General features: G+C 48.8%; 1 protein-coding gene across 1 annotated transcript; it reads right to left on the reverse strand.

Annotated features, from left to right (window-relative positions):
- Positions 1-144: 144 nt before the first annotated feature.
- Positions 145-22,306, reverse strand: LOC138835257 (C-type lectin domain family 4 member D-like). The gene is made up of 7 exons (XM_070033828.1): positions 22,271-22,306; positions 6,046-6,262; positions 5,115-5,201; positions 4,612-4,716; positions 3,501-3,658; positions 2,039-2,154; positions 145-885 (listed from the first exon to the last, which is right to left on the reverse strand). The coding sequence occupies exons 2-7, from the start codon at positions 6,071-6,073 to the stop codon at positions 714-716; spliced, it is 666 nt and encodes a 221-aa protein (XP_069889929.1). The 5' UTR covers positions 6,074-6,262; positions 22,271-22,306; the 3' UTR covers positions 145-713.
- Positions 22,307-23,397: the final 1,091 nt, after the last annotated feature.

Below are 23,397 nucleotides of genomic sequence, written 5' to 3' on the forward strand. Positions count from 1 at the left end.
CACCTGTAATCCCAGCTACACAGGAGGCTGAGAGCTGAGGATCGTGGAGAAGAAAGTTGGGGTAAGAAAGTCTGCGACACCCTCATCTCCAATGAGCCAGCAAAAGCCAGGAGTGGGGCTGTGGCTCAAGTGGTAGAGCGCCAGCCTGAAATTCAATCCCCAGGACAACCAAAACAAGCCCCACGACCCACACACGCAAAACAAGAAACTGTTATTTCCACCTTTCTTTTCGCTGTCTAACCAACGAACACAACTGCAAATGCTTACAAATGCTGTTCAGCAAGCAAATTGTGAAAACTGAGTTCATGAAGCTTAATTTATCACAGGGAAAGGAGGGACAGAGGCCGACGTGGCCGCAGTACACGCCATGTGGAAAACGAACTCTACAACTCAAGGCTGGTGCTCTACCACTTAAGCCACAGCGCCACTTCCAGTTTTTTGATAGTTTAATTGGAGATGAGTCTCACAGGAGGGGAAAAGTGGGAGAGAGCGGTCGTGGGGCTTGAACTCTGGGCCTGAGCGCTGTCCGTGAGCTCTTCAGCTGAGCCACAGCGCCACTTCTGGTCTTCTGGGGGTTCACTGGAGATCAGAGTCTCACGGACTTTCCTGCCCGGGCTGGCTTTGAACCACGATCCTCAGATCTCAGCCTCCTGAGTAGCTGGGATTGCAGGCGTGAACCACGGTACCCGGCTGCTTCTTCCTTTCTGTCCGCATCACGAGGACAGTTGCTTAGGTTTCCGGTTGAAAGTTGCTCTGGGTAGCTCACAGATCCTACTTGCCTTCCCCGCACAGGAAAAATTACTCCAGGCCCAACGGTCTTTGTGGTTCACCAGCACCGCACAGTTTCCATCCTGGAAGTGGTTGGGTTTATTCCAGTGCCAGAATCTGATGGAAAGAGAGAAATGGTCGATGATTCGACACAAATCTAGATAATTAAAGATACAGGCCATCGATACAAGTCAGAGAAAATGCATCTGAGATGCAGCTAAGCTATATTGAGAAGTGTTCTTAAGTATAAGTGCTCATGATATCTCAAACACCTAATACCAAAAAGAAAAAGAAAAAAAAAAATTAGCCAGGCCCTGGTAGCTCACGCCTGTAATCCCAGCTACTCAGGAAGCTGAAATCTTAGGAGTGTGGTTTGAAGCCAGCCCAAGCAAGAAAGTGCATGAGACTCTTATCTCCAACGAGCCACTAAAAACAAAATAATGCAAGAAGTGGAGCTGTGGCTCAAGTGGTAGAGAGCCAGCGTTGAATAAAAAAACTCAAGAGATGGTACCCAGGCCCTGAGTTCAAGCCCCAGGACCAGCACACACAGACACACGTAAAATAATAAAATAGGGGTGAGTTACAAGGTGAAAGCCCTTTGAAAAAGCAACATACAGGCAAAGAAAAAGTATATATTAGGAAAGTCACAACGAGTCGAACACTAGCAGAGAAAGAACAGAGAGGGAGAAAGACGTCGATTAAGTCAGAAAAGCCTATGAACATGGGTGACAATGGAACAAGGGCCAGAAAGGTCGGATTTGGCAAAGACAGGGGAGAGGCTGGAGGATGGGGGGGAGAGGTGGTGGAGGGGAGGGAGAGGGGGAAGGGGAGGGGGAGGGGGAGGGGTGGGGGAGGGGGGAGAGGGGACGCGGACTGAGATGCCTTTGTACAAATAATTGGTGCTACCTGGGAAAAAAAATAAGAAGAAAAGCAGAACGACACACCTCGGTGAAAATATTACATGGAATAAGAAGGCCGGGCCCAGTGGCTCCCGCCTGTCACCCCAGCTGCTCAGGAGGCTGAGATCTGGGGATCACAGTTCAAAGCCAGCCCGGGCAGGAAACTCTTAATCTCCAATGAGCACCAAAAAGCTAGCCGTGGAGGTGTGGCTCAAGTGGTAGAGCACCAACCAGCTCTGGGTTTGGAAAAGCCAAATGAGAAAGGAAGGAGGCCCTGAGTTAAAGACCTGGGATTGGGGTGCACGCATGTGCACGCACGCCCCGCCCCGCCCAGGCCCAGCCTGGGACCCCCCAACCCCGCCTCCACTCACCCCGCGTGTGGGTCGAAGGGGGTCCCGTCCACCCAGCGCCACTGCTGTTCACGCTCCTCATAGATGAGTCCCAGGAAGTACGGAAACCCACTCTGCAAAAACTGCGTGGTGAAGTCCTGTAAGCAACGCACAGGTGTTGGGGAACACGCGTGGGGGCGGGCAGAGGTGGCGGCCTTCCCTGGTGCCCAGCCAGGCCGAGAGGCCCCGGGGCAGCTCTGCTCCCAAGGCGGCCGGCGTTCGAGTCCTGTCCCTCCCTCCCCACACAACCTGCACCACACTGGATATTTTTTATTTTTTGGTCAGTCGTGAATCTTGAACTCAGGGCCCGGGCGCTGTCCTGTAGCTCTTCAGCTCCAGGCGGGCGCTCTACCACTTGAGCCACAGCACCACCTCTGGTTTTCTGGTGGTTCACTGGAGATCAGAGTCTCACAGACTTTTCCTGCCCGGGCTGGCTTTGAACCTCGAGCCTCAGATCTCAGCCTCCTGAGGAGCTGGGATGACAGGCGGGAGCTACGGAGCCCGGCTTGGATTTTTTTAAGAGATTTTTTTTACATGTGAACTCCTCTCTGATCACCGCTGTGCAGTGCATGAAATCCCATTGTATCAAGAGTCTCCAAGAATGCCTAGTTGTGGGCCATTACCTACAGAGAGAAGAGAAGGAAAGGGAAGAAGAGAGGGGAGAAGGGGGAGGGAGGAAGGGAAAGAGGAGAGAGAGAGGGGAAACGGGAGCGGGGAGGGAAAAGAAGGGAAGGAGAGGAAAAGGGAGGGGAGCGAGGAGACAGAGGAGGACAGGAAGAAAGGGAAGGGGCTGGGCGCTGGCTCCCGCCGGTCATCCCAGCTCCTCAGGAGGCCGAGATCTGAGGATCGTAGTTCAAAGCCAGCCCAGGCAGGAAACTCCATGAACCTCTCATCTCCAATGAACCACCAGAAAACCAGAAGTGGCGCCGTGGCTCAAGTGGTAGAGCACCCGCCTGGAGCTGAAGAGCTGAGGGACAGCACCCAGGCCCTGAGTTCAAGCCCCATGACTGACCAAAGGGAGATGGAAAGGGAAAGAAGGGAAGGAGAAAAGAGGGGAGGAGAGAGGAGGAGGGGAGGGGGGGAAGTGGGAAGGGGAGAGAAGAGGAGAGAGAGTGGAAGAGGAACAGCAAGGGAGGAGAAGAGAAGGAAGAAATGGAGAGGGGGAGGGGAGGAGGGGGAGGGGAGGAGGGGGAGGGGAAGGGAGGAGGGGGAGGGGAGGAGAGGAAAGCAGAGGAGAGGGAAGGGGGAGAGGAGGAAAGGGAGGGAGACGAAAAGGGAGGGGAGACACGTAGAAGGAGAGGAGAGGAAAAGAGGGGAGGGAGGGGGGAGAGGTGGGGGGAGGGCAGGGGGAGGGAGGGGAGGAGAGGAAGAGCGGACTCCCCAGGTAAATTAGAGAGAGGCAGGCAAGGCAGGGAGGAAGCACGGAGTCCAGCGCCCTTCTCACCAGCTCGGCCTGGGTGCTGATGGAAGCCAGGTGGGCGCCCATGTTGGAGCAATTCCGCTCACTGTCGGCCCATGAACTGTTGCTGCTCAGGGGAAGGAAGCAGCCCGGCCCCAGGCTCCTCCAGCCCGCGGGGCAGCAGCCCCAGAGCCCGTCCGCGCCTGCGTGGGGGGGCGGGGAGGAACGGAGGTTTCAGCTGGGATAAACTCACATGTGTTCCATTTCTCACTGAAATGATATCAGGATTTCCAAAACCACTAGGGCACCCATGGCTCCCGCCTGTCATCCCAGCCACTCAGGAGGCTGAGAGCTGAGGATCAAGGTTCCAAGCCAGCCTGGGCAGGAAAGTCTGTGAGACTCTGATCTCCCATGAACCACCAGAAAATCGGAGGTGATACTGTGGCTCAAGGGGTAGAGCGCCCGCCTTGAGCTGAAGAGCTGAGGGACAGCGCCCAGGCCCTGAGTTCAAGTCCCACGACTGACAAAAAAAAATCTCTGAAATGACTCACTACGGACAGACCTGAAATCTCATGACTAGGAGATGACATCACCCAGAGTCAGTGTGGACTTCTTTTGCTTCTTTTTTTTTGAAATGCTATTCCTGAGACTTGAACTCAGGACCTGTGCACAGTCTTTGGCTTTTTCACTCAAAGCTGGTGCTTTACCACTTGAACCACAGCTCCACTCCTGACTTTTGGCTGATGCATTGGAGTTAAGGGTTCTCACAGATGTTCCTGTCCCCACTGGCTTTGAACCTAGACCTCAGCCTCCTGAGCAGCTGGGATGACAGGCGTGAGCCACCAGTGCCCAGCTTTTGCTGATATATTGTTTTTCTTTTTCTTTTTGCCAGTCCTGGGGCTTGAACTCAGGGCCTGGGCACTGTCCCTGAGCTTCTTTGGCTCAAGGCTGGCGCTCTACCACTTGAGCCACAGCGCCACTTCTGGCTTTTTCTGCGTAGGTGGTGCTGAGGAATCGAACCCAGGACCTCATGCATGCGAGGCGAGCGCTCTACCATGGAGCCACTGGCCCAGCCCCATCTTGCTGATGTTTTTAAGTATGCCTATGGATTCCGATGGAAATGGAAAGCAGGAAGCCATTTTCTTCTCTCTGTTACCTGGTTTTTGGGGTCCTGAGTCTTCCCTGGTGCATGTCACCTTCTTATGGTACCCTGGTAACGTGGAAGCTTTCCTCCCACAGCGGAGAAGGCTGTGATGAGTCACTGAGAAAGAGAAGAAAAAAACATAGTTTTGATTTTTTGTCGGTCTTGGGGCTTGAACTCAGGGCCTGGGCGCTGTCCCTCAGCTCTTGTGCTCAAGGCTAGTGCTCCACCACAGCACCACGTCTGGCTTTTTGCTGGTTCATTGGAGATCAGAGTCTCACAGACTTTCCCGCCCCAGCTGGCTTCCAACCGAGATCCTCCTATCTCGGCCTCCTGAGTAGCTGGGATTACAGGCGTGAGCACCCATGCCCGGACTATAGCTGGGAGTTATAATCAGGGCCATTGAACCCATTGTCCACTGACATGTGGGGGGAAGTGGGGAGAGGTATCCACAGGACTAAGTCAACGTTCTGATGAGCGGCTGGGGAAGTCATTCGAGAAGATTCTCCAGAACTTACCCAACACATTCGCAGCAAAACAGCCCGTGAGGAGCAGGCTGAGGAGGGCTGCGCAGGCCCAGGGGAGCCTCGGAGAGGAACGGGTGTCTGTGGGTACAAAAGGCAAACACGAACCGGTTCTCCTCTTTCCTGTGGGGGGCGGGGGGTCACCACACAGCACAGAGAACCCAGAGTCAAAGAAACAAAGCCCTGGCTACCACATCAACATGGGAGGGAGGGAATGAGAGGGAAAGAGGGAATCGGGCTGGGCGGGTGGCTCAGTGGTAGAGCGCTCGCCTCGCATGCATGAGGCCCTGGGTTCGATTCCTCAGCACCACAGAAGCAGAAAAAAGCCGGAAGGGTGCTGTGGTTCAAGTGGTAGAGCGCCAGCCTTGAGCTGAAGGGCTGAGGGACAGCGCCCAGGCCCTGAGTTCAAGCCCAGAACTAGAAATAATAATAATAATAATAATAATAATAATAATAATAATAATAATAGCTGTACTGTCCATTTGTAGAGTTCATAAGCTTTATACGCCATGCTAATGAGGTGACATTGTGTTTGTGACTTTAGCTGAGTTTCACTATCCCGCAACACTGTGAAATTTATGTAATCACTTAGTCTCAATAAAGGGGGAAAAAAGAAAAAAAAAGTATATATATATATATCCACATCCAAGTCTGCGGCTGATAACTCACGCCTGTAATCCCAGCGACTCAGAAGGCTGAGATCTGAGGATCAGGGTTCAAAGCCAGCCCAGGGCAGACTCATCTGTAATGATCTACCAAAAACAAAACCAGCTGTGGATCAAAGTGGTAGAGCAGAAAAGCTCAGGGATAGCACCCAGGCCCTGAGTTCAAGTCCCAGGACTGACACACACACACACACACACACACATACACATATTTAAACTGAATTAAAATTATTAAGGCAGAAGAAGAGGAAAAAACTCACCTTTCTCCGACATTTCTTCCTTCCCCATTGTGTATTTTCCTCTCTTGGTACCAAATTTGCCAAAGCCCTCTTCTTCTGGAGGAAATATGTATTCAGAAATGCTTGACACAATAAAAGATCTTATTTCTTCTGGTGATGTTACAGTGTTAACAGCAGCGCGGACAGTGAACTCAAAAGGAGAAGTCTTCTCAGAGACCGGGGCTTCCTTTGATTCACACTGGCAGTTGGGGCGAAGAAGAGAAGAAGAACAAGAAAAAGGAAATTGAGAAAGCAACATTCAACACTAGCCCATGGAACATTCCAGAAGTAGGGTGTGTCATGACAAAGTGTCTCAATTTTCTCGGCATCCATTTAGCCAAAATGTCTGGCCACTGCCCTAAAAGAATCATGACGTCTAAGAAAAATGGAACGAACATCCCATTCATCATTTCTATTCTAAGAGGAGATTATAGCCCAGTACTGGTGGCTCACACCTGTAATCCCAGCTACTCAGGAGGCTGCAATCTGAGGATCATGGGTTCAAAGCCAGCCCGGGCTGGTGAGTCTGAGACTCCTATCTCCAACGAACCACCAGAAAACTGGAAGTGGAAATGTGGCTCAAAATGGTAGAAAGCCATCCCATGAGTAAAAAAGCCAAGGAAGAGTTCAAGGAGTCAAGTTCAAGCCCCAGCATTGGTGTGCATGCAAGTGTGCACACGCACACACACACGCACACACACACACACACACACACAGAGGTAGAAAAGAGGAGGGTCGACCAATTTGTCAAGACTCTAGGGGCAAATTTAAATAAGAAGTCATAACTTGGTAGCACAAAGTAATTTTCATTTCGATGATTAACTAGAATCCCTTAACTACATAAAAATCCAAGAGTTCACAATGAATGAAGAAGGAAATCATGTACGTCACATCCAGAGCACATAAATACTGTAAGCTGCAGCTGGCCCGGGGGGGGGGGGGGGGGCTGCGGGAGCCCCAGAGACACAGGGGGCCGCTTGCAGATCATCAGGTACCGGTTTGCAGAACAGCGGATCGCCAGGAACAGAGAAACCTACCAGCGGGGAGTCTCCATGTGGATCCCACCCCCACCCCTCACTCTCCACCCGAGCAGAGAGGCTCCATCCCGCCAAAGCCGCTCGGCACCAGCAGGGCGACAAAGGGACCTGTCTGCAGACCACCCCCCGATCGCGATCGCAACGACCCGGCGGGGCTGCCCGGGCCCCAGAGACACCGCGAAGAAGCTGCCTGGGCGTGGACACTTTTGACCCCACAGCTTCGACAGAGGCAGAGACAGAAAAGAATCACACAGAGCCACCACCGCCCAACCCAGCCCGCAACCACCCCAACTGAACTCGGATTGCAACAACAACTGACAACCTACACCACACAGAAACAACCAGCTCCAGGGTGGGTACCCCACAGGGGAAGTGTATGCCTCAAGGGAGACCAGAGCTGGAGGGAATCCCCAGACCCTGACCTAGACTCCCTACCCCAGCACCCGGACCACAGGACCCACTAAAACTGGGAACTGTTTGAGAGCTCCACCAGCCCGTGGAGCACACTCAGCTGGCCAGGCTAGAGCAAGAGCGCCCCTGGAAGGGAGCTTAAATGCCCAAGCCAGGAACAGCGCCCCTGGGTCAAGACTACCAACAGTAGAAGAAATTTGAACTGTGTCCCCCAGGCTGTATAACCTAGGTGGTATACACATCAGCACAGGTCTAACGAGCGCGCTCCAGGCTGGGGCCGGAACCAGACCCGGGGATCCGGCACCTGAACAACACAACCAACTCCTCCCAACTGAAGTAAAAAGCTGAGCATACGCCTCAACAGAGGGGAGAAAACCAGGAAACAACACTCCCCCAGGAAGCACGCCTGTGACAACAAAAGACCTGGAGGCCCAGGACAAGAGAAGCCCAAACCCCACCAAAACTCCACCCATATACCCTAGACTGGGAATTGGGCAACACAGGCTGCCAGCACCTGATAGTAAGCAGGAGCTCAGACTGTTAAGGCGGCTCAGCAATAGAGTGATAGTCTTGGATGTATGAGGCCCTGGATCTGATTCCTCAGCATCACAAAAGCAAAAAGGGTCAGAAGTGGTGCTGTGGCTCAAATGGTAGGGTGCCAGCCTTGAGCTGAAGAGCTGAGGGACAGCACCCAAACCTAGAGTTCAAGCCCACAACCAGCCCAAAACAAACAAACAAAAACACATCAGGAGCCCATAGCAGACTCCAGCATTTGGGAGAGTGCATCCAGAGCATCTGATCTTCACAAGAGCACCCGTAGGAGCAAACACAAGCAGTCTAGGCTGCTCAACCCTTCCAAAGGCGGGAACTGCCAGCAATCTACAGCAGAGAGCTGAGAATCCTAAGTAAGTCAGAATAGCAGCTGGAAATAGGCTCCCAACAGAACCCAGATCAGGCACAGACTCTCTCTACCAATACAGAATCAGCAACCAAGCAAAGACAGACACACCAAAACAAAATTGAAGAGCAGTCTCCTGAACCTCCATGCGAAAATCACAGAGAAAAATCACAAGGTTTACTACCACCCAGGACAGCAAGCTCACCTCAAAAGCCAGCAGCCACACAGGGGAGAGCCCCAGTGGGAGCAAAGCAGGAATGGAAGACAAAGGCTACTTCCAAGGGTTGCTGGAGGCAATGACTCAAGAAATAAAGCGAGAAATTGATCAGAAATTGGAAGAGCACAAGGATGAACTATCCAAAGAGATACAGGGTATCAAACAAGAGATGCATGCAAAAATAGAAGCTGCACAAACCTCAGTAAGAAGTGAGATAAATGCCAAATTAGAGGTAATGCATACCTCATTGAGAGGTGAGATCAGTACTCTGAGAACCAACATTGAATCCATAAAGGGATCCATTTCCTCCATGCAAACCACAATAGAAGCCACGGTCAACAGAGTGAATGAAATGGAAGGTAGAGTGTCAGATACAGAAGACAGAATACACCAACTGGACCAAAAAGTGACAGATATGGAAAAATCACTCAAATTAAACCAAAGGGAAATTCAAGAGCAAGCAGATAATGCTAAAAAATTTAACCTTCGCATAATTGGAGTGGACGAAGGTGAGGAATTCCAGAGCAAGGGAATGCAACACCTATTTAACAATATAATCAATGAAAATTTTCCCCACCTCAAAAACGACCATCTTAACTACATCACAAAAGCTTATCGAACACCCAACAAGCAAGACCCAGGAGAAACACTTCTAGACACATTATAGTAAAAATGATAGATCTGAATAATAAGGAAACAATCTTGCATGCAGCAAAAATGAAGGAGCTATACTACAATGGGAAAAAAATTATAATCACTGCAGATCTCTCCACACAAACAATGAATGCAAGAAAAGCCTGGGAAAGCACCATACGAGCCCTGAGAGCCAATAACTGCCAACCCAGACTGATATGCCCGGCAAAGCTAGCATTCACATTCGATGGAGAACTGAAAACTTTTAATAGCAAAGAAAAACTAAATGAATACATAAACATTAAGCCAGCATTACAAAGAATTCTAAGAGGGGGGACACAACCTGAAGAAAGCAGCCAGGAACTGGGGCCTGCCCCAAACAGGCGTTACTCAAAGTCTAACTGAGCAAGCACAGGAGGAAAGGAAAAAAGAAAAACTTAGGAAAACGGAATGGCAGGGACAACAATGCATCTCTCTATACTTTCTCTTAATATAAATGGGCTGAATTCGCCAATTAAAAGAAAACGAACTGAGGACTGGATCAGAAAACAAGACCCATCCATCTGTTGCCTTCAGGAGACCCACCTCTCAGCCAAACATACAAACAAACTCAGAGTGAAGGGGTGGAAAAGGATCTACCAATCAAACGCCCCCAGTAAGAAAGCAGGTGTAGCTATCCTGATATCTGACAAAATAAACTTTTCATTAAAATCAGTACAGAAAGACAAGGACGGACACTACATATTAATAAAGGGAACAATCCAAGAGGAGGATATTACCATCATCAACTTATATGCCCCAAATATTGGTGCACCCAGATATGTCAAACAAATGCTCTCAAACTTACAGAATAAAATAGATCCCAATACGATAATACAGGAGACTTTAACACACCACTCTCACCAAAGGACAGGTCTACCAACCAGAGGATTGGCAAAGAAGCTACCGAATTAAGAGAGGCCATACTTCAAGCGGAATTAACTGACATCTACCGAGTATTTCACCCTAAAACAACACAGTACACATTCTTCTCAGCAGCTCACGGAACTTTCTCCAAAATAGACCATATCATAGTTCATGCAAGGAACTTAAGCAAATACAAAGGGATCCACATAATCCCCTGTATCCTATCTGACCACAGTGGAATCAAGCTAGCTCTCAATAACAAAGCATACCGCAGAAATTTCTCTAATACATGGAAATTGAACAGCACACTCCTTAACAAGGCCTGTATAACAGAAGAGATCAGAGAAGAAATAAAGCATTTCCTACAACTCAATGAAAATGAAAACACCTCACAAAGAAACTTGTGGGACACAGCAAAAGCAGTCCTGAGGGGCAAATTTATTGCCCTCAGTGCCCACATCAAGAGAATGGAGACAGACCAAGGAAATAATCTCATGTGGCAATTAAAACAGCTAGAAAAACAAGAAAAAATGGGACCTAAAGCTACTAGACGAAGCCAGATAACCAAATTAAAAGCAGAGATTAACCAATTAGAAAATCAGAAAATCATAACCAAAATAAACCAAACAAAAAGCTGGCTCTTTGAAAAAAATAAACAAAATTGATGGCCCATTGGCTAGATTAATTAAAAAAAGAAGAGAGGAAACCCATATTAATAGGATTAGGGATGCCACGGGAAACATCACAACACGTACCCAAGATATCCAAACAATTCTAACAGACTACTTTCAAAAGCTATACTCTCTAAAGGAAGAAAATCGGGCAGAAATGGATGCATTTTTAGAGAAATACAAGTTGCCCAAAATGAGCAAAGAAGAAGTTAACCAATTAAATAAGCCAGTATCCTATAATGAGATACAGGAAGCTATCAAAAGTCTTCCAACAAAAAAAAAGTCCAGGACCAGATGGATTCATAGCAGAATTCTATAAGACCTTTAAACAAGAACTAATACCCATACTCCTCAAGCTCTTCAGAGAAACAGAGAAGGAGGGAGATATCCCAAACTCATTCTACAAAGCCAATATCACACTCATCCCCAAACCAGGCAAAGACCCAACCAAAAAGGAGAATTACAGGCCAATCTCCTTGATGAACACAGATGCAAAGATCCTTAACAAGATTCTAGCTAACAGAATCCACAAACACATAAAAAAATAATTCACTATGACCAGGTAGGCTTCATCCCAGAGACACAGGGATGGTTTAACATACGTAAGTCAATAAATGTAATCCAACATATCAACAGAGCCAAGGTCAAGAATCACATGATTATCGCCACAGATGCAGAAAAGGCCTTTGACAAAATTCAACATTCATTCATGCTAAAAGCTCTGGAGAAAATAGGAATAGAAGGAACATTTCTAAAAACAATAAAAGCCATTTATGACAGACCAATAGCCAATATTATACTTAATGGGGAAAAGCTACAACCAATTCTCCTAAAATCAGGAACAAGGCAAGGATGCCCACTGTCTCCACTCCTCTTCAATATAGTCCTGGAACCCTTAGCCAGGGCAATAAGGCAAGAAAAAGACATTAAAGGGATCCGCATGGGGAAAGAAGAAGTTAAACTATCCCTTTTTGCAGACGACATGATACTATACCTCCACAATCCCAAAAACTCCATCCCCAAACTCTTAGAAATCATAAATCACTTCGGCAAAATAGCAGGATACAAAATAAACCCACAAAAATCAGTTGCCTTCCTGTACACTGATAATGTACAGGAAGAGAGGGAAATAAAGGGAGCAACCCCATTCACAATAACCTCCCAAAAAATAAAATATTTAGGAATTAACCTAACCAAAGATATAAAAGAACTATTTAATGAGAACTATAAAAAGTTAAAGAAAGAAATTGCAGAAGACACTAGGAAATGGAAAGACCTCCCATGCTCCTGGATAGGCCGACTTAATATAGTAAAGATGATAATACTTCCAAAACTAATATACAAATTCAACGCAATTCCTATTAAAATCCCAATGACGTACATCACTGAAATACAGAAAACAGTCCAAAAATTCATATGGAACAACAAAAGACCTAGAATAGCCAAAACAATTCTAGGGGAGAAAGACAATATGGGAGGGCTATCCATGCCGAACTTCAAACTCTACTACAGAGCTATAATAACAAAGACAGCATGGTACTGGCACAAAAACAGACCCGAAGACCAATGGAACAGAATAGAAGATCCAGAAATAAATCCACAGGCCTACAGCCAGCTGATATTCGACAAAGGAGCCAAAGACATACAATGGAAGAAACACAGCCTCTTCAACCGCTGGTGCTGGGAAAACTGGGCAGCCACATGCAGAAAACTAAAAGTGGACCCCAGCCTATCACCATGTACGAACATCAACTCAAAATGGATTAAAGACCTTAACATTAAACCTGAATCTCTGAAACTACTGCAGGACAGAGTAGGAGAGACACTTGAACTAATAGGCACAGGAAGGAACTTCCTGAACAGAGTCCCAGGGTCACAACAAGTTGGAGAGAGACTCGACAAATGGGACTACCTTAAAATAAAAAGCTTCTGCACAGATAAAGCTATCGCAACCAAGCTAGAAAGACAACCAACTAATTGGGAAAAAATATTTACCAGCAATATATCAGACAAGGGGTTAACATCCTGTATATACAGGGAACTCAAGAAACTAATCCCTCCCAAACCTAACAAACTAATTACTAAATGGGCAAGGGAACTAAAGAGAGACTTCTCAAATGAAGAAATAAAAATGGCAAAGAAACACATGAGGAAATGTTCATCATCCCTGGTGGTGAAGGAGATGCAAATAAAGACAACCCTGAGATACCACCTTACCCCAGTCAGAATGTCCCACATCCACAAATCAGCCAACGACAAATGCTGGAGGGGATGTGGAGAAAGAGGAACGCTATTACACTGCTAGTGGGAATGTACACTCATACAACCACTTTGGAAAGCAGTCTGGAGGGTCCTTAGAAAGCTAAAGATTGACCTCCCTTACGACCCAGTCATACCACTTCTAGGCATCTACCCTGAACAACAGGAACCAATATACAAGGACACGTGCACCTCCATGTTTATTGCAGCACTGTTCGCAATAGCTAGGATATGGAAACAACCTAGATGCCCCACCACAGATGAATGGATCCAAAAATTGTGGTATCTATACACAATGGAATACTATGCAGCCATTAGAAATGACAAAATAATGGCATTTGCAGGGAAATGGATGGAGCTAGAAGGAATCATGTTGAGCGAGGTAAGCCAAGAACGAAGAGACAAACAGTACATGGTCTCCCTGATAAGTGGATGATGAATCCAAAATGTTAGGTGATATGACAAAACTAACAGGACTTAAGAAACAAAGAACTCCCACTCATCTGGTTGAACCACTACCAAATATCCCCATGCTGCTGATCACATATATGGTATATAACGTGTGAGCACCATTATATATTACAGACTGTGATAGACAATTTGCTCCAGGAAAGTTAGAATGAACTTGTGACTTTAAATGAGCATCATTATCCCACAATACTGTGAATTTCTGGAAATTATGTAATCACTTAATCACAATCAAAAAAAAAAAAAGAACCTCGTGGAAGGGAGGGAGGGAGGGGATGGTAGGGGGAAAACAATGGAGAGGGTAACAATGTTCAAGAGGAAGTGTAGTCATTACCTCACTCATGTAACTGTAACCCTCTGTATAGTATCTTTACAATAAAAAAAATACTGTAAGCGTTCTCTTTTTGATAGGTTTTCAGGAACAGAATCACTATAATGACCTACATGTGTTAGTGTCTTCTATAAAGAATGGACACAAAGCCAGGCGTCGGTGGCTCCCGCCTGTCATCCCAGCGACTCAGGAGGCTGAGATCTGAGGATCGTGGTTCGAGGCCAGCCTGGGCAGGAAAGTCTGTGAGACTCAGATCTCTGATAAACAACCAGACAACTGGAAGTGGTGCTGTGGCTCAAGTGGCAGAGCACCAGCCTTGAGCTGAAGAGCTGAGGGACAGCGCCCAGGCCCTGAGTTCGAGACCCAACACTGACAAAAAAACAAGAAGGACATGTTGCCACCGAGAGGTAACCAGGTGACATATTTTTTTAAAAACCAAGGCCCTGGACTAACAGGGAAGGGGAAAATATCTACTAATGAAAGACTGCGAGTCATGACCAGGTGAACTAGAAAAGGGACTTATACAAAGATACAGAGAAAGAAAGCAGCATGCGCGGGCAGGCAGGACCTGTGGCAAGCATCCAATGACTCGGTGGAGACCCGCAGCTTCCTCTTTGCAGGAGGAAGAACGTTACTGGGGTGGGAAATGGCTTCCCTGGGGTCAGAAAGGCCAGGAAGTCTCAAAATAGGTACAAAAATCTGTTCTTCCTCAAAACGAGGCTGATCTACCCGACATGAATCAGATTACTTTCTTAAGGCAGTGAGTCATTATTGCCTACATTTCAATGGTCTGCCAATCATCTAACAGTCACTTGTTCAGCGGGAAGCCAGTAGCTCACGCCTGTAATCCCAGCTACTCAGGAAGCTGAAAGCGGAGGATCGTGATGGAAAGCCAGCCCGGGGAAGAAATGTCTGTGAGACTCTTTTACTCTAGTGACTCAACAAAAAGTTGGAAGTGGGGTACTGGGACTCAAGTGGCAGAGTGCTAGCCTTGAACAAAAGGTCCAGGGGCAGTGCCTAGGACCTGAGTTCAAGTCCTAGGACTGGCATAAAAACAAAGAAGAAAAAGAAATAAGGAAAGAGAGAGAGAGAGATAGAGAGAAAGAAAGAAAGAGAGAAAGGAAAGAAAGAAAGAAAGAAAGAAAGAAAGAAAGAAAGAAAGAAAGAAAGAAAGAAAGAAAGAAAGAAGAAGAAAGAAAGAAAGAAAGAAAGAAAGAAAGAAAGAAAGAAAGAAAGAAAGAGGGAGGGAGGGAGGGAGGAAGGAAGGAAGGAAGGAAGGAAGGAAGGAAGGAAGGAAGGAGGGAAGGAAGGAAGGGAAGGAGGGAAGGGAAGGAGGGAGGGAGGGAAGGAGGGAGACTTATTGAGTCTATGTATCTGTATGCAGTTTCTGTTATTTCTTTTGCTGTTGATTTCTCATTTAATTCCATTGTGGTAAAAATACAGGACGTGGCTGGGCGGTGGTGGCTCACACCTGTCATCCCAGCTACTCAGGAGGCTGAGATCTGAGGATCTCAGTTCAAAGCCAACCCGGGCAGGAGAGTCCGTGAGACTCTGATCTCCAATGAACCACCAGAAAACCAGAAATGGCGCTGTGGCTCAAAGTGGTAGAGCACCAGCCTGGAGCTGAATTGCTGAGGGACAGCGCCCAGGCCCTGAGTTCAAGCCCCACAACCAACAAAAACATAAATAAAGAATAAAAATCTTTCTGTGTTCTGGGACGTAGTTGCATTTTGGAGAAAGTTCCAGAAGATGCCCAGGGGTGAGGTCCATGTGAAGTCGAATCTCAGAGAATTCTGCAATTTCTTGGTTGGTTGGGTTTTCGTCCTCCTTTCCTTTAACCTAGGAGTAAGAGTGGGGTATGGAGGCCCACAACTATTAACGTGTTGGTGTCTCTCCGGGCTTCTATACACTGTCGTGTTGTTTTGTGGAATTAGAGATGGAGATGGCTGACAGGTAGAATCCTCTCGGTGAATTTTCCCATAATGCATTGATGGATGAAGTCACCATCTTGGTCTGGCTAGTGGTATTTGTGTCAGGATGCTTCCTTCTGGCTTTTACTTTCTTACAATCTTTTTGTTTTTCCTTTCCATTGAAGCTTGGGCCAGTGAGGTTGCATTTCTGGGAGGCAACAAATGATTGTGTATGTGTGTGTGTGTTTATGTGTGTGTGAGGACTTGAACTCAGGGCCTGGGCGCTGTCCCTCAGCTCTTCAGCTCAAAGCTGGTGCTCTACCACTTGAGCCACAGCACCACTTCTGGCTTTTTTCTGCTCATGTGGTGCTGAGGAATCGAACCCAGGGCCTCATGCATGCAAGGCAAGCGCTCTACCACTGAGCCACCTTCCCAGCCCCCTGGATTGGATTTCTTTCTTTCTTTCCTTTCTTCTTTGTATTTATTTCTATTTATTCTTTCTTTTCTGTATTATCCCATTCCAGATTGTGTGTTTGGTACTGCTTCTTTTTCTATTTATTTACTTATTTAACCTTGAGCTAACATCCGCACCTGAGGATCGAACAGTTTGATTGGTTTTCTCTGACCTTCATCAAGTCTCTTTATTTGACACATGCAGGCAAATGGCTAGACCTAACTTAGAACTCCTGGACTTTAGGTCTGAAGGCTGAAAACTGAGTGTCACTAATACACTAGGTAGGAAAGCCCAGCAAGGACTTCTATTCTTTGAGTAGATTCAAGGACTCTATTCAGATTCTTCATGGCTGTGGGACTTGAACTCAGGACCTGGGCACTGTCCTTGAGACTCTGTGCTCCAGGCTAGCGCTCTACCACTTAAGCCACAGTGCCACTGCCCAGCTCTTTGGGAGTAGATTATTGGAGATTAATCTCACAGACTTTCCTGCCCAAGCAGGCTTCGAACATCAATCCTCAAATCTCAGCCTTCTGAGTAGCTGGGATTACAGGCAGGATTGCAGTGCCCAGCAAGTAATATTGTTATATTTTATATAATGAGAATATTAGGATCATTATTATAAGCAATTGGATCTATCTGACTTGTGCAGTGAAGCACAGTTCACAGTGTGTAACTTCAGAGACTAAATCACTTAATCACACTCCAGCCTTCATTTCTCCATTTGAGTCACAGTATCGCAGGAGGTGGCTGCCATCTTGTAAGGAAGCACAAGTTGCCTGGTGGGGCTTTCCATGTGGGTGGATGCTGAGGTCTCCTAGCAACAGCCAATGCCAGGCTGTCAGCCGTGTGACTGACCACGATCTGCTCCTATCAGATGAGCCCAGTTCTAGCTGAAAAAGGAACCCTGAGAAATGATGACTGTATAAATCTTAGGCAGACACCAATGGCTCCGCTTGTCATCCCAGCTACTCAGAAGGTTGAGATCTGAGGATGGCGGTTCAAAGCCAGCCTGGGCAGGAAAGTCTGTGAGACTCTGATCTCCAATAAACCACCAGAAAACTGGAAGCGGCGCTGTGGCTCAAGTGGTAGAGCGCCCGCCTTGAGCTGAAGAGCTGAGGGACAGCGCCCAGGCCCTGAGTTCAAGTCCCAGGACCAGCACATACACACACATAAAGACAGAAATAATTCCTCCACGAATGGTGATGGAGAAGAAAGTTGGGGTGGGGGGTAGAATGGAGGCGAGTTAAGGGGGAGAGTAAATATCCCAATGATTGCTCTTTTATCACCGAACATCTCACATCTGGAAGCACTTTTTTTTCTTCTTTGTAGCAGTCCTGGGACTTGAACTCGAGTTCAAAGTCAGCCCAGGCAGCTAATTCTGAGACTCTTTTAGTTTGTTTGTTTTCCTTGCCTGTCCTGGAGCTTGAACTCTGAGCCTGAGCTCCTTTTGGTCAAGGCTCTACCACAACGAATTTGGCTTTTACTGTGATTAATTGGCGATAAGAGTCTCATGGACTTACTTGCCCGGGCTGGCTTTGAACCCGGATCCTCAGATCTCAGCCTCCTGAGTAGCTGGGATGACAGGCGGGAGCCACTGGGGCCCGGCCTGAGAGATTCTTATTTCCAATTAAGCAGCCAGAGGCCCTAATGCATGGCTCCTGCAGTAGAGAACCAATGTAGAATGAGAAAAAGCCAAGGAAGAGAGGAGGCATCGAGTTCAAGTCCCGGTACTGGGACACACACACACACACACACACACACACACACACACACACACACACACACACACACACACACACACACCTTGACAAAAACCATGACCATTTTTACACTAACCATCAACACTCAGAAAATGAAAATGAAACAATCAAATAAAATAAGATCCTGAGAAACAAACTGATCCAAGGAAGCAAAAATCACTGGCCCTGGCAAAACCACACGACCCTGGGGCAGGGAATCAAACACCATGTTCAATGCCGGGCGCCGGTGCTCACGCCTGCCATCCCAGCTCCTCAGGAGGCTGAGATCTGAGGATTGCAGTTCAAAGCCAGCCCAGGCAGGAAAGTCCCTGAGAGTGTTTATCTCTACTGAACCAGCCAAAAGCCAGATACGGCGCCGTGGCTCAAGTGGTAGAGCACCAGCCCTTGAGCAAAAGCTCAGGGACGGCGCCCAGGCCCTGAGTTCAAGGCTCAGGACTGGCACCAAGTTAAAACACTTGCCCATCTGTGTGACCCTGTCCAACTCCGAGGACCCGGGGGTGGCGGGGTGACCGGGGGAGGGGGGCAGGGGGGCGGGGTGACGGGGGAGGGGGTGACCGGGGCGGCACAGGCCTGCTCAGCCTCCTGTGTGGATCACAGCAGGCAGCGCCCAGCCCGCACCAGCCACGCCTGCACACGCGGACACACACGCAGCAGGACAGACAGCGCTGCAGACAGGGGACCCACCTCCTACCTGCTCCTCCCTCCCTCCTTCCATCCCTCCCTCCCTCCTCCTATCCCTCCCTCCCTCCTTCCATCCCTCCCTCCCTCCTTCCGTCCCCTCTTCCTTCTCTTCCTCCCTCCCTCCTTCCTTCCCATCCTTCCATCCCTTTCTCCTCCCCCCTCCTTCCAGCCCTTCCTCCCTCTCTCCCTCCCTTCCTTCCTCTTTCTTCCTCCCTCCCGTCTTCCCTCTTTCCTTCCTTAGCTTCCTTCCTCCCTCCTTCCCTTCCTTCCTCCTCCCTCTCTCCTTCCCTCAATTTTCCCCTCCCTCCTTCGCTCCCTCCCTCCCTCCTTCCCTCCCTCCTTCCCTTCTTCCTTCTCTTCCTCCCTCCCTCCTTCCTTCCCATCCTTCCATCCCTTTCTCCTCCCTCCCTCCTTCCTTCTCTCCCTTCTTCCCTCCCTCCCTCCTTCTTTCCTCCTTTCCTCCCTCCTTCCTTCCCTTTCTCCCTCCTCCCTCCCTACCTTCCCTCCCTTTCTCTCTCCTTCCTTTCCTCCTTCCCTTCCTTCCTTCCTTTCCTCCCTCTTTCCCTCCATTCCTCCCTCCCTCCCTTCTTCCTTCCTCTTTCCTTCTTTCATTCCATCTTTCTTTCCTTCTCTTTTTCCTTCCATCCTCCCTTCCTTCCTTCCTTCCTCCTTTAGTCCATCCTTCCATCCTTGCTTCTTTCTTTCCCACTCTCGCTCCTTCCTTTCTTCCTTCCATCTATCCTTCCTTCCATTTTTCCTTCCTTCCTTCTTTCTTTCCATCCTTTCTTCCTTCCATCCTCTCTTCCTTGTTTCTCCATCCTTCTTTCTTTGCTTCCTTCCATCTTTCCTTCTTTCCTTCCTTCCTTCCTTTTTCCATTCTTCCTTTCCTTCTGCTTGTCCATCCTTCCTTCCCTCCCTCCTTCCTTCCTTCCCTCCCTCCTTCCTTCCTTCCTTCCCTCCCTCCTTCCTTCTTTCCTTCCTTCACTTTCCTCCATCCTCTTTCTCTTCGCTCTCTCCTCTCTCCTCTTTTTGATTCCTCTCTCTATCACTCTTTCTCTCTTCTCGTTCCCCTTTTTGCTCTTTCTTCTCTCCTTTTTCATTCTCTCTCTCCCCCTATTTATTTTTCAGTGGTAACTAGGATTGGACCTTGCACTCCAGGCCGACACCTGCTGTACACGTGGGCCGCGGTGCCCGCTGCTTTTCGCCCCATGTAACGTCCGGGGCCCTGACCTTGGCCTGGGCTTCACCTGAACCGTGATCCTCCTATTGACAGTTCCCGTGCGGCTTCGATCGCAGGCACACACTGCTGCTTTGGCTTGCTCACATGGGGTCTTCACAAGTCTTTTTCCAGCCGGACGCCGGTGGCTCCCGCCTGTCATCCCAGCTACTCAGGAGGCTGAGATCTGAGGATCGCGGTTCAAAGCCAGCCCGGGCAGGAAAGTCTGAGATTCTCATCTCCAAGGAACCACCAGAAAACCAGAAGTGGCGCTGTGGCTCAAGTGGTCGAGCGCCCGCCTGGAGCTGAAGAGCTGAGGGACAGCGCCCAGGCCCAGAGTTCAAGCCCCATGATGGACAAAATTTCTTTAAAAAAAAAATTTATTTGCTAGCAATATCTGAAGCCTGATATGAAAATCCTTGTTGTTGCTTGTTTTGTCAGTTGTGGGTCTTGAACTCTGGGCCTGGGCGCTGTCCCTCAGCTCTTCAGCTCAAGGCTGGCGCTCTACCACTTGAGCCACAGTGCCACTTCCGGCTTTTTTCTGCTTATGTGATGCTGAGGAATCGAACCCAGGGCCTCATGCATGCGAGGCGAGCACTCTACCACTGAGCCACCTGCCCAGGCCTGATATGAAAATTCTTAAAGACACCCAAGCAGAAATTCTCTCCCTTCATGCTCTCTCCCTCCTCCGTCTCTCTCTCTCTGTCTCTGTCTCTTTCTCTCATCTTTTCTTTCTCACATGAAATAACCAAAGAGAACTCTTTTCTCCCTCTCTCTCTCTCACACACACACTCCAGGCCTCATGTCAATCCTAACGTGTTGCTGGAAGACAGAAAAGTCTAGAAAACACAGGGGATCTGACCCGTGGCGCTGGTCCCCTCGCTGAGACAGGAGGGGCTTGAATGGTACGCGTGTAGTCCCGGCAGCGCTCCGTCAGCGCGGTCTCTGGGGGACTGGTGAGTCACTGTGGGAACGGGGGCGTCTCCATCCCCTTCCAGAACACCTGGCCGGCTTCCTCCTCCTGCCTCCTCCTCCCCAGGCAAGGCCCAGGCTGGCCGCGCCCGGCTCTACTGGCCTTCCCTTATCTTTTTTATTTTTGTGCCAGTCCTGGGACTCGAACTCGGGGCCTGGGCGCTGTGTCTGAGCTCTTTTGCTCAAAGCGGGCGCTCTACCACCTGAGCCACAGCGCCACTTCTGGTTTTCTGGTGGTTCCTGGGAGATCAGAGTCTCACGGACTTTCCTGCCCAGGCTGGCTTTGAACCCTGATCCTCAGATCTCAGCCTCCTGGGGAGCTGGGATGGCAGGCGGGAGCCGCGGGCGCCTGGCTGACAGCTATTTGTTGGGTCACTGCAGGCATCAACTGTATTTGAGTTAATTGAAGCAAGAACATAGATTATGTTGATTTTGTTCTAAGTATTCCTGATGGCAAGTAGTTAACACAGAAACTTCTGAGAAGAGGAACAATCAAAAGGAAGAGTTTAGGGGTTGGGCAGGTGGCTCAGTGGTAGAGCGCTCGCCTGGCATGCATGAAGCCCTGGGTTCGATTCCTCAGCACCACAGACACAGAAAAATCAGGAAGTGGCTCTCTGCCAGACAGACAGACACCAGCCCTCACCAACCAGACAGAAGACAAGCCAGGCACCCCAAGACACCAGAGCAAGGAAGAAACCCAGCCATACCACCCTACGGCCGAGCCTGGTGGCTCACGCCTGTAATCCCAGCGACTCAGGAGGCTGAGATCCGAGGATTGGAAGCCAGCCTGGGCAGGAAGGTCTGTGAGACTCTTCTCCCCGAGGAGCCAGCAAAACAGCCGACGTGGAGGTGTGGCTCACGCGGTAGAGCACCAGGCTTGAGTGGAAATAGCTCAGGGACAGCGCCCAGGTCGTGAGTTCGAGACCCTTCATCAACGCAACCTTCTTCCCAAACCATTTCCCCCAGGCCCCACATCCATTTATCTTCTTGAGTTGTCTGTTTGGGTTTTCTTTTTCCTCTTTCCTTACTATAGTTTAAGGTGTATATTCCACCTCAGAGACCCTACTTTCTACTAAACACACACACACACACACACACACACACACACACACACACACACACACACACACACACACACACACACACACACACACAGCAAAATCCCAGTAGATCTTGAATATTTCCTGTCTTCGTTCATCCAGGACTTCCAGATCGAGAAGCAGGAAGTGTTCCTTCCATGGTCAGTGAATCTATTCTCATCCCCGCTCTCTCCCGGTCCATCTCTCCCTCTTCCTCCCCCGCACCAAGAGACATCATCTCACCTCATCTACCACGTCACCTAGCACTGCCTTTATCTCCGGAAATCACCACAGCAAGGCTTACCTCCGCCTTGAGCTTGACTCTCTGGCACCATTCTGTAGTTCGGGGTTCCCAAGAAATTCTCCTGTCTTCCTGAGGGTGGCACCCGCAGTCTGGACCAACCAACACAACGCAGTCTGATTGGCTCACGAGACCGCCCAGGCTAACTATGGAATAAATGACAAAAGAAGCCAAGTTGCCAGCGATTTAAAGAGGAGAGCTGAAAGAGGAAATTGAGAAAGTTCCTTACCTTGTTCCTGAAAACTCCAACCATTCCCCCCCTTCATCCCTAACGTGTTCATTCCTACTCGTCCTGCTGGGAAAGAGAATGCTGTATGGACTCAGAAAGGACAGATTGGGCCAGGCACCATGGCACACACCTGTAATCCCAGCTACTCAGGACGCTGAGATCTGAAGATAGTGATTTCCAGCCAACCTGGGCAGGAAAGACGCCAGGAGACTCATCCCCAGTCAACCATTTGAAAATCAGAAGTGGCTGGGCAGGTGGCTCAGTGGTAGAGCGCTCGCCTAGCATGCATGAAGCCCTGGGTTCGAGTCCTCAGCTCCACAGACACAGAAAAAGCCAGAAGTGGCGCTGTGGCTCAAGCGGTAGAGTGCTAGCCTTGAGCTGAAGAGCTGAGGGACAGCGCCCAGGCCCAGAGTTCAAGCCCCACAAGAAGAAGAAAGAGAAAAGGAGGGGAGAAAAGAAGGAAAGAAGGGAGGAAGGGAGGAAAAGAGGGAGGGAGGGAAGGAGGGAGGGAGGGGGAGAAGAAAGGAAATTCTATGCAAGAATTTCTTTCTGAGCTTTATACTTTCATATTGCTTTTTTCCTCTTTTTATTGTACATTTTCAGTCTAGGCAAGAAATAGTTCATTTGGCTTGTCATTTGATTAGACAATGTTTAATGGGCATGTTTCTTGTGAAGAAAATTGAAGGTATGTGGCATTAAAACCACCATCAAACAGTGAAGGAACAGATAATCCTTGTCAATTCAATGTGGCCACGTGACTGAAGCTGGGCACCAGCGCTCACACCTGTAATCCCAGCTACTCCGGAGGCTGAGATCTGAGGATCAAGGCTGAAGGCCAGGAGGCTGAGATCTGAGGATCAAGGTTGAAGGCCATCCTGGGCAGGAAAAGTCGGTGAGACTC

Source organism: Dipodomys merriami, unplaced genomic scaffold (assembly GCF_024711535.1).
Source record: "Dipodomys merriami isolate MVZ:Mamm:240054 unplaced genomic scaffold, mDipMer1.0.p SCAF_233, whole genome shotgun sequence".
NCBI lineage: Eukaryota > Metazoa > Chordata > Mammalia > Rodentia > Heteromyidae > Dipodomys > Dipodomys merriami.